This window comes from Gekko japonicus, unplaced genomic scaffold (assembly GCF_001447785.1).
Source record: "Gekko japonicus isolate JY-2015 unplaced genomic scaffold, Gekko_japonicus_V1.1 scaffold513, whole genome shotgun sequence".
Classification (NCBI taxonomy): Eukaryota; Metazoa; Chordata; class Lepidosauria; order Squamata; family Gekkonidae; genus Gekko; species Gekko japonicus.
Genome location: NW_015171519.1, coordinates 859301 through 868688, shown reverse-complemented (window position 1 = coordinate 868688; position 9388 = coordinate 859301). Strand labels below are relative to the sequence as shown.

Sequence of the window (9388 nt, the reverse complement as noted above, 5' to 3'; positions counted from 1 at the left end):
TCCTCCTCAGGAAAGCCCCTCCATTAGCATGTTCACAGCCTGGGGAACTCCTACAAGATAATGACTCAGCCCTACCCCACCTTCCTGCGTAGATACAAGTCACCTGCCTACCTTTTTTCTTCTCACCTTGACACAGAGAGCACTCCCTCTTTCTGTGTTATACCTCTGAGGATGCCAGTCACAGCTGCTGGCGAAACGTCAGGTCCTACAACGCCCACAGCCACACAACCTGGAAAATCTTACAACAGCCAATGCTTATTTCTTTACTGTTGAGGAGAGCTTGATTCTTTATTACTTCACCTCGCCCAGAGGAGGACGGCCGGGAAGCAAGTTTCAACCAGAGCTTGTGCAGAAAAAGGAACTGAAAACAAACCTGCCCTTTACCGGTTAACGTAGCTGCCAATCCTCGCTTTGTAAAGTCTATGACTTTGGGCCAGAAACATTTCTCCTGTTCTCCCAGCTCATGAAACATGCATAACCTCAGTTCCTGGGGGGAAAGATCAGTATTAAAAGGAGGTTACAGTTGACTTTAGCAATGAGTTACCCTTTAATCCGGTGCTCCAGATTGGATTACTAGCGAACACACAACACATGTACACTGACTTGGGAGTTTGACCAGAATTTAAAACCCAGACTTTGATTTCCTCGCTCATAATTTCTAATAACCCAACAATAGGACCCTTTTAAAAGAAATTTTTCATAGACGATGCTTTATGTCCCCTGGCCTGGATGGCCCCGGGCTCGACGGATCTCATCCGATCCCAGAAGCTATGCAGGGGTGGATCCTGCTTCCTTCCACCAAGGAAAGCCAGGGTTGCAAGGCAGAAGAATGCAGTGGCAAAACGACATCTGAACATCTCTTGCCTCAAAAACTTTCCGCTACCACTTAACATGTCTCATACCATGGCTATTGATGCTGGGTTTGCCCTTTCATGCTTCAAACTGTCTCTTCCTTAATTACCCTGCTTTATGGCCTGAGCCATAAAGTTGGACTATAAGGAAGGCCGAGCGCCAAAAAATAGATTCTTTTGAACTGTGGTGCTGGAGAAGACTCTTGAGAGTCCCTTGGACTGCAAGGAGATCGAATCAGTCAATCCTAAAAGAAATCAACCCTGACTGTTCCCTGGAAAGCCAGATAATGAAACTGAAGCTCAAATACTTTGGCCACCAAATGAGAAGGGAGCACTCCCTGGAGAAGACCCTGATGCTTGAAGATTCAAAGGATGAGATGGTTGGACAGTGTCATAGATGCAACAAACATGAAATTGAGCAAACTTCAGAGGACGGCGGAAGACAGGAGGGCCTGGCGTGATCTGGTCCATGGGGTTGCGAAGAGTCAGACTCGACTGCGACTGAACAACATGGCCTGAGCTCCTGCCAACCTAGCAGTTCAAAAGCTGCTTTGGTGGGGAGGTAACAGCATTCTGTGCGTCTTGGCATTTAGTCACGCCAGCCACACGACCACGGAAACTTCTTCGGACAGCGCTGGCTCTTCGGCTTGGAAACGGAGAAGAGCACCGCCCCCTAGAGTCAGATTTGACTGGCTTTCGAGCAAGGGAAAGGACCTTTTTATTACACTTCTGTTTATTTTCACCACATGCCAGTGCATCCCTGATGTATAACTAGAGAATCACACCTGACCTAGGACAGCCAGCCGACCCTTGCTCATTTCCTGCCCCTTTCCCCCTTCTCTGCTGCCGCTTTCTTAAAACGAGGTGTACACTTTTTCTCCCTTTCCCGTTGTATCTGAGGAAGTGAGCTTTGACTTTCTAAAGCTCATACTGGAATCAAAGTTGCTAGTCTTTACCTTTCAGGACTTCTGTTTTGCCTCACATGCATACCGATATAAATACATCATAGTATAGCAGGACTTTTGGATTGCACCCTAATTAAATCGTAGAGATTTATCTCTTAAGGGCTTTTTCGGGGTTTATCGTTGGCTCTTCCAAAGAGGCAGCATAAAACCTCCTGGTATCCGGCCAAGGGAGCTGAAAAACCTTGGTCTCTAAGGTAGGGTTGCCAGCTCCAATTTGGGAGATACCTGGAGATTTGGGGGTGGGGCATGAGGAGGGCGGGGTTTCTGGAGGGGAGGAACTTCAGCGGGGTATAATTCCATAGCATGCCATTTTCTCCAGCTGAATTGACCTCTGTCGCCTGGAAACCAGTTGGAATCCCAGGGAATCTCCCGCCCGCCCCCGGGAGGTTGGCAATCCGAGATACCGGACTGGACTCCAACTTCGTGACCTCCTGCCCTCCCCCAAGGCCATCTGTTCTGTGAAGTCACCGGCCCTTGGCCCCTTTGTGACGCCACCAAGCTCCTCCCCCCGAGAATGCGTTCCTTCGTGCCGCAAAAAAAAACAAAAACCTGGCGACAGAAACCTGATCCAATCAGCTTCCGCTCGGTCCCTTAGTTGCTAGGCAGGAAACGCCAGCGCCCCAGCGTGGGAGAGGGGGACGTTTGAGAGGGAGGGGAGATGGGAGGGGCGAGGAGGGTCTCCGGGCCGTCCGGCCAACGAGAACGCCAGCGCCTGAGGCGGCTGTCCAATGAGAAGCGAGGGGGGGCGGAGCCCTGGCTCCAGCGGCCGTCGCCTCAGTCGGTCCCCTCAGACGGTCACTCGCTCCGTGTCGCGTCTGTGTGGCGGATCGGCGGCAACGATGAGGATGGCGGCGCTGGCGAGCGCGGCCGAGCGGGCTGTCCTGGTGAGAGAGCGCGGGTCGGGGCCACTTCTGCGGGGGACAGTGATGGGCCTCGGCGGGAGGAGGGATTGGGGCGTGACGTCATAGGCCCCGGTCCCTCCCCGGGGACGTGACGTCACGAGCACGGGCTTAGCCGGACCCCCTCAAGCCAAGGTTGCCAATCTCCAGGTGCGGCCTGGAGGCCCCCTAGGACTAAAATTTATTTTCGGCTTGGAAAATTTTGTGTGATTGGGGGGGGGGGAGATTGGGGAGGGGCTCCCCGAAGCTCCCATTTCATCCACAAGAGCTGTCTGGAGATGGCATATATTGCGGCCTCCGGGAGGTTGGCAACCGTGACAATCTCCAGGCTACCGAGGTCAGCTTCCCTGGAACAAATAGGTAGCTTCTACGATGTCACCGCCCGGGCTAAACCCCTTCCCCCAAATCTGTAGGAATATCCCAGCCTCAGCCGCAGTGGCCTGGCGGCGGGTCTTCTGGAAGGCTGGCTTTATGATGTCATAATCGTAACCGTGACATCACTGACATGGGTTGCGGGGGAGAGCTGTGTCCAGCATTGGGTTCCCTTCCTCGGTTGCATGGTGCCGGGCCAAATGGAGGGGGGCCCGTAGCTCAACGGCAGAGCCTCTGCTTGGCATGCCGAAGGTCCCGGGTTCAAACCCTGGCATCTCCTGTCAAAAGGGCCAGACAGCAGGTGACGTGAAAGACCTCCATCTGAAGAAGAGGAGGAAGAGGAGACCGGATTTATACCCCGCCCTTCACCACCCAAAGGAGTCTCAGAGCAGCTTACAATCTCCTTTCCCTTCGCCTCCCCACAACAGGCGCCCCAGTAGGTGGGGCTGAGAGAGCGCTCTCTCGAGAACTGCTCTTGGGAGAACTTGTGACTGACCCAAGGTCACACCAGTAGCTGCCTGTGGAGGAGTGGGGAATCAAACCCAGTTCTCCCAGTCTACGCTCCTAACCACTACACCAGACTAGCTCTCTGAGACCCTGGGGAGCCACTGCCAGTCGGATGGACCCAGACTCTGATTCAGTCTAAGGGAGCTTCATGCGTATGTGGTCTTCTTGTCAGGAAGGTTTGGCTGAATGATGTCATTGCTCCCTGTATGATGTCACCAGCAGTGAATTCTTCCCGTTCCCCACTATGTAGGTGGCGTGTGTGTATGACATCATCAGCTTTGTCCCTTTCTGGGGGTGGTGGTGATATCACTAGAACTAGTGAAACCGTAGTACTTCTTCCCGCAAGTGGGATGGGCGGAGAGATCGTGTTTGTTATTTTTAAAGAAGCTACTGTGCCTCTGGGGGAAAGGGACTCGCCTGCCTTTAATTGCCGCGCTTTCTGCTGCCAAGGAATGGAAAGCGACCCTGCCTCTGGATGTGGAGGATCCATTGAACTCCTAACAGCTTTGCCCCTGAAAGAGAGCCTCTTGCTTCTGAGTCGTTGATAGGGACAGCCTTTGTGTTCTTAAGACCCTGTGTTGCCGGGACCTTGCCGTGTTCTGCTGAAGGAGGGGCCGTGGTCACGCCAACAGCCACAGCCAGCCTGCTCCTCTGTGCCTTGTGACAGCAATTAAGATCCCTAGATCAGCTTTGACAGTCCTCTCCAAACAGTGAGCTTGCAAGGCCTTTGGTTTCCCGAGGAGTCTGCAGTCTCTGGAATGCATTTATCAGCCTCATCCATGTGCGCTTGCACGGGCAGCGAGCCTCACACCTGGCTGCACAGGCTAGGCGAGGTGAGATTGTACTTCTGCAGATCTGTAAGATGTGCTGTGCCTGTATTGTTCGACTTCGCCTCTAAAGTTGGAGGGTTGGACTCCGCTGCATCTTGTACGTGTTTATGATCTGACAACCGAGATTATTAGGGGGTTGGAGCACCGTCCCTTGGAGGAAAGGCTGAAGAGTCCGGGACTTTTCCGTTTAGAAAGGAGACAACTGAGGGGGGAACATGTTAGAAGTTTAGAAAATTATGTATGGGGTGGAGAGAGTTGACAACTAAGGGGAGAGTTGACAACTAAGAGGGGACATGGGTGGGGGAGTTGACAAAGAGAAATTTTTCTCCCTCTCCCAATTACTAGAACTCGAGGGCGTCCAGTGAAGCTGATGGGCAGTTGGGTCAGGATAGACAAAAGGAAATGCGTCTTTACATAAATAGTGATTAAAATGTGGAATTTGCTGCCAGAGAATGTAGTGACGGCCACAAACATAAAGGTAAAGGTTCCCTTGCTCGAAAGCCAGTCGAGTCCGACTCTAGGGTTGTGGTGCTCATCTCCGTTTCAAAGCCGAAGAGCCAGCGCTGTCCGAAGATGTTTCCGTGGTCATGTGGCCGGCATGACTAAACACCAAGGTGCACGGAACGTTGTTACCTTCCCACCGAAGTGGTACCTATTTATCTACTTGCTAGAAAACAAATTCTGGATTTGCATTTTGCATGTTCTCTCTCTGCTTCCAGCTCTCCCTCTTCTGGTGTGCATTGCCTCTTGGCTCAAGAGCACCTGTGTTTTAAACTCACCTTTCCATCAGATAAAAAAGCCACTTTCTAACCCACTGGAAGCCTCTAGCTCTAAGCCTCACTCTGTGCCCCTTTTCCCTGTGGGGTCGACATGCAGAAAGCGTGCAGTGCAAGGAGGAGGGGGGGGTGATGGGGCTGTTGCACATGTTCTGCCTGCCTTTCAGTGGTGATTTTAAATGTTGGTGTTATGTTTTAAAACGTTTTTATTAATCTTGTAAGCCTCCTTCAGCTCCATCAGAAGAAAGGCAGTTAATTAACATGTCAAATAAATCGAGTTGATGGGCAGGTGATTCCCTCAAGATCTGTTGTGCCATTGCAGTCCACAGGGGGATCCGATTCAGCTGATGGGCAGTAGGTTCAGGGCAGACAAAAGGAAACACTAAAATGTGGAATTTGCTGGCAGGAGATGTAAGGATGGCCAGAGGCTTCGATGGCTTTAAAAATGGCTTGGACAGATTCATGGCTGCTCACCAAGGGGCCTAAAGGGAGCCTCCAGGTTCAAAGTTGTTCATTAAGCCTCTGAATCCCAGAGCCAGGAGGCACCATCAGGGGAAGGCCTCAGACTCTCTGCCCTGTTGTTGGCCCTCCAGAGGAACTTGTTGGCCACTGTGTGAGATGGGATGCTGGACTAGATGGACCCTCACTGGTCTGATCCAGCAGAGCTCTTCTTATGTTCTTATGATAGTTTTTGAAGCTACGCATTTTTTTAATGAATGTAAGTCTCCTTTGCTTGCAAAGTTACAGTGTTGCTCAGCCGAGTTGCCCAAGAACATGGTGCACCAAATTACTTGAAACAGCTGCCCTATCTCGTGGCTACGTTCACTTGGACACCGTGTCCAAGCACTGTAAGAAATAATTCCTCCTGGGGCAAGTCGTCAGTAGCAAGTATGATTTAGTTGCGCCGCAACTTCTGCTGATTTGGTTGTGTGTGTGTGTGTGTGTGTCCCGGTGGTGCAGCGGCGGTGTGCAAATGAGCAAGGTTTCAGTGTTCTTTTAACCCTGATAGATCTGGAACACGGGAGCCCTCTATTATCAGGTAGTTATGTGGACTCCCACCACCCCTTTCTTTTTAAGAAACCCAGAGGATAGTCCAACAGAGGCCGAACAACTTTGTTTTTTTACCATTTATGTTATCATTCAGGCAGCTCCAATGCTCAAAGCGGTAGCCTCGTCGACAAAGGCAAGCAGCCGTCGGTCAGTGCTCTCCAGTGCACATTCGTTTATTTGCATTCGGCTGTTTGGGCTTGCTCCGTCGCTCTGATGACAACAGCCTACCAGTGTCTAGAATGCAAAGGCCAGTCTGGAGTAGAGTTTCAGCGCAACCCAGTGCATAGAATCACACTGTTTGTCTGTTGCATTGCACATTACAGTTTCTGTGTGTCCATGGAAGCCACTTTTATTGATGCTTTTGGTAATACGTCCATTTAGTTTTAATCCATCAGTTTTAATCCATCATATAGCAATTATACCAACAGTTTTAGAACCCTGATTCGTTTTCTTAGGTGTAGGCAGAGAGGGACTTAGAAGAGAGAACTGTGCTTTCAGTATTCTCTTCTTCAGCCACAAGGTATAGATGCCACAAGGTACAGATGGAGCACGCTGTCTGGTGCAGTGCTGCTCTGTCTTCTTGGTTCTTGGCGGGCCACAGCGGAGGGCTTCTGGAGCTCTGGCTCCATTGGTGGACCTCCTGATGGCCCCTGGGTTTTGGGTGACACACAGTGTTGGACTGGATGGGCCACTGGCCTGAGCCAACATGGCTTCTCTTCTGTTCTTATGTCTGGGGCAGTGATGCTCTGTCTTCTTGGTGCTTGGGGGGCAACAGTGGGAGGACTTTTGGAGTTCTGGCCCCACTGGTGGACCTCCTGATGGCCCCTGGGCTTTGGCAACTGTGTGACACAGAGTGTTGGACTGGATGGGCCATTGGCCTGAGCCAACATGGCTTCTCTTCTGTTCTTATGTCTGGGGCAGTGATGCTATGTCTTCTTGGTGCTTGGGGGGCAACAGTGGGAGGACATCTGGAGTTCTGGCCCCACTGGTGGACCTCCTGATGGCCCCTGGGCTTTGGCAACTGTGTGACACAGAGTGTTGGACTGGATGGGCCATTGGCCTGATCCAACATGGCTTCTCTTCTGTTGTTATGTCTGGGGCAGGGATGCTCTGTCTTCTTGGTGCTTAGGGGAGGCCACAGTGGGAGGACTTTGGAGTTCTGGCCCCGCTGGTGGACCTCCTGAGGGCCCCTGGTATTTTTGGCCCCTGTGTGACACAGAGTGTTGGACTGGAGGGGCCCTTGGCCTGATCCAGCATGGCTTCTCTGATGTTCTTATCCTCTCCATGGCACTGGGGAATATCCATGTTGCAATCTTGCCATTGTGAAGGTGGGAAATCTCTGCAGGCTGCTGCACGGGTGGGGAAATCCCCCACTGGGGAATCTCAGTGCACATTTGGTGCGAGGAAATGCCCTCTGGGCATGGTGTCAGCATCTGTCAGGGGCTGTGGAGGTCTTCACTCCGCCCCTAACGTGGGAAAGAGCAGGAGGCAGCGTGTCGTATGCCTGCCATGTGGTAGGAAGGGGTGCAAGGGAAGCCCATACCATCTGTTTTGGTCTGAAGGGGGGGGGACACCCGGACGTGATGGAAAGCAGAGGTGGGTGGCAGAAGTTAAGTTCTGACCCCTGCCCTGTTTGGTTCTCCCGAAAAGCAAATGTGGGTGACCTCAGGGCAATAGGCATTGGTGAATTATTACATGAACAAGGAAGGCCTGCAGTGCCCTCTGGAACAAAATCTTGCTGTCCTTCCGTCCTCCTTGAAGGGCACAAACAGCACACCGTGCTATCTAGGAGGTGCTACGTGCCACCTTTGGATTTGCTGCCCTGCAAACACATGCATTTAGAAGAGCATTCCCCGGGAGTAGTGTTCCCTCTAAGCTGAGTTAGCGTGAGCGAGCTCACAGTTTTTAAGCCTCCAGCTCACACATTTTTAGCTCAGGAAGGAGGGCTCCAGAGCAAACTCATTTATGCAGCAGCCAAATGGCTCGCTCACAGCTTTCATGCCGGTAGCTCACAAAGTAGAATTTTTGCTCACAAGACTCCACAGCTTAGAGGGAGCATTGCCCGGGAGGCTGGTATTTCCGCCTGTACCTCCCCCGTTCTTGAACCCGCTAGGAACGTTCACCCAGTTCTGCAAAGAGTACCGTGTTTGTGGAACATTCTTCAAGTTGGCAATGCCATCTCTTTTTTGTTTTGCCGAAAATGTGGAAAGCGGGGGTGGTTTGGTCTTTTGAGTATGTAGTTCAGTTTCTGGAAGTTTCGATTGCCGGGCAGGGTTCCCTCTGAGGTGAGGTAGTGTGAGCCTGCTCACAGTTTTTCAGCCTCCGGCTCACGCATTTTTGGCTTCACTCAGGAAGGAGGGCTCCAGAGCAAACTAATTGATGCAGTACCCTAATCGCTAGCCCACAACTTTAAAGCCAGTAGCTCACAAAGTAGACATTTTTGCCCACAAGACTCCACAGCATAGTAGGGTGCATTGGCTGTGGGCCATGTGGAAGGGACCAAAGATATGTTGAGCGCAGGTCAAGGCTTCCAACTGATTGCCTTTGAACACATGAGGCTGCCTTACACTGAAGAAGAAGAAGAGTTGGTTTTATACCCCGTCTTTCACTGCCCAATATCTTACAATCACCTTCCCTTCTTCTCCCCACAACAGACACCCTGGGAGGTAGGTGGGGCTGAGAGAGCTCTTTCCAAGACTGCCCTTGAGAGAACAGCTCTCAGAGAACTGTGACCAAGGTCACCCAGCTGGCTTCATGTGGAGGAGTGAGGAATCAAACCCAGTTCTCCAGATTAGAGTCCTGCGGCTCTTAACCACAACACCAAACTGACTCCGAATCAGACCTTTGGTCCGTCAAAGTCAGTATTGCCTACGTAGACTGGCAGCGGTTCTCCAGGTTCCCAGGCAGGGGTCCTTCACATTACCTGCTGCCAGGTCCTTTGACTGGAGGTGCTGGGGACTGAACCTGGGACCTTCTCCACAGCAAGCAGAGGCTCTGCCACTGAGCCACAGCCCCTCTTTACAGCTCTCCAGGGTCTCAGGCGGAGGTCTTTCCCATCACCTGCTGCCTGGTCCTTTCAACTGGAGATGCCGGGGATTGAACCTGGGACCTTCTCCACAGCAAGCAGAGGCTCTGCCA

The 9388-nt window shown here is 51.9% G+C and overlaps 1 protein-coding gene across 1 annotated transcript in view; it reads left to right on the top strand.

The window, feature by feature from the left end:
* Positions 1-2620: 2620 nt before the first annotated feature.
* ROGDI (rogdi homolog) overlaps positions 2621-9388 on the top strand; it is a 34196-nt gene continuing 27428 nt past the window's right edge. Inside the window, exon 1 of the mRNA XM_015419419.1 lies at positions 2621-2700. Coding sequence (XP_015274905.1) covers positions 2656-2700 — 45 coding nt within the window. The 5' untranslated portion in view covers positions 2621-2655. The remainder of the gene's footprint in view (positions 2701-9388) is intronic.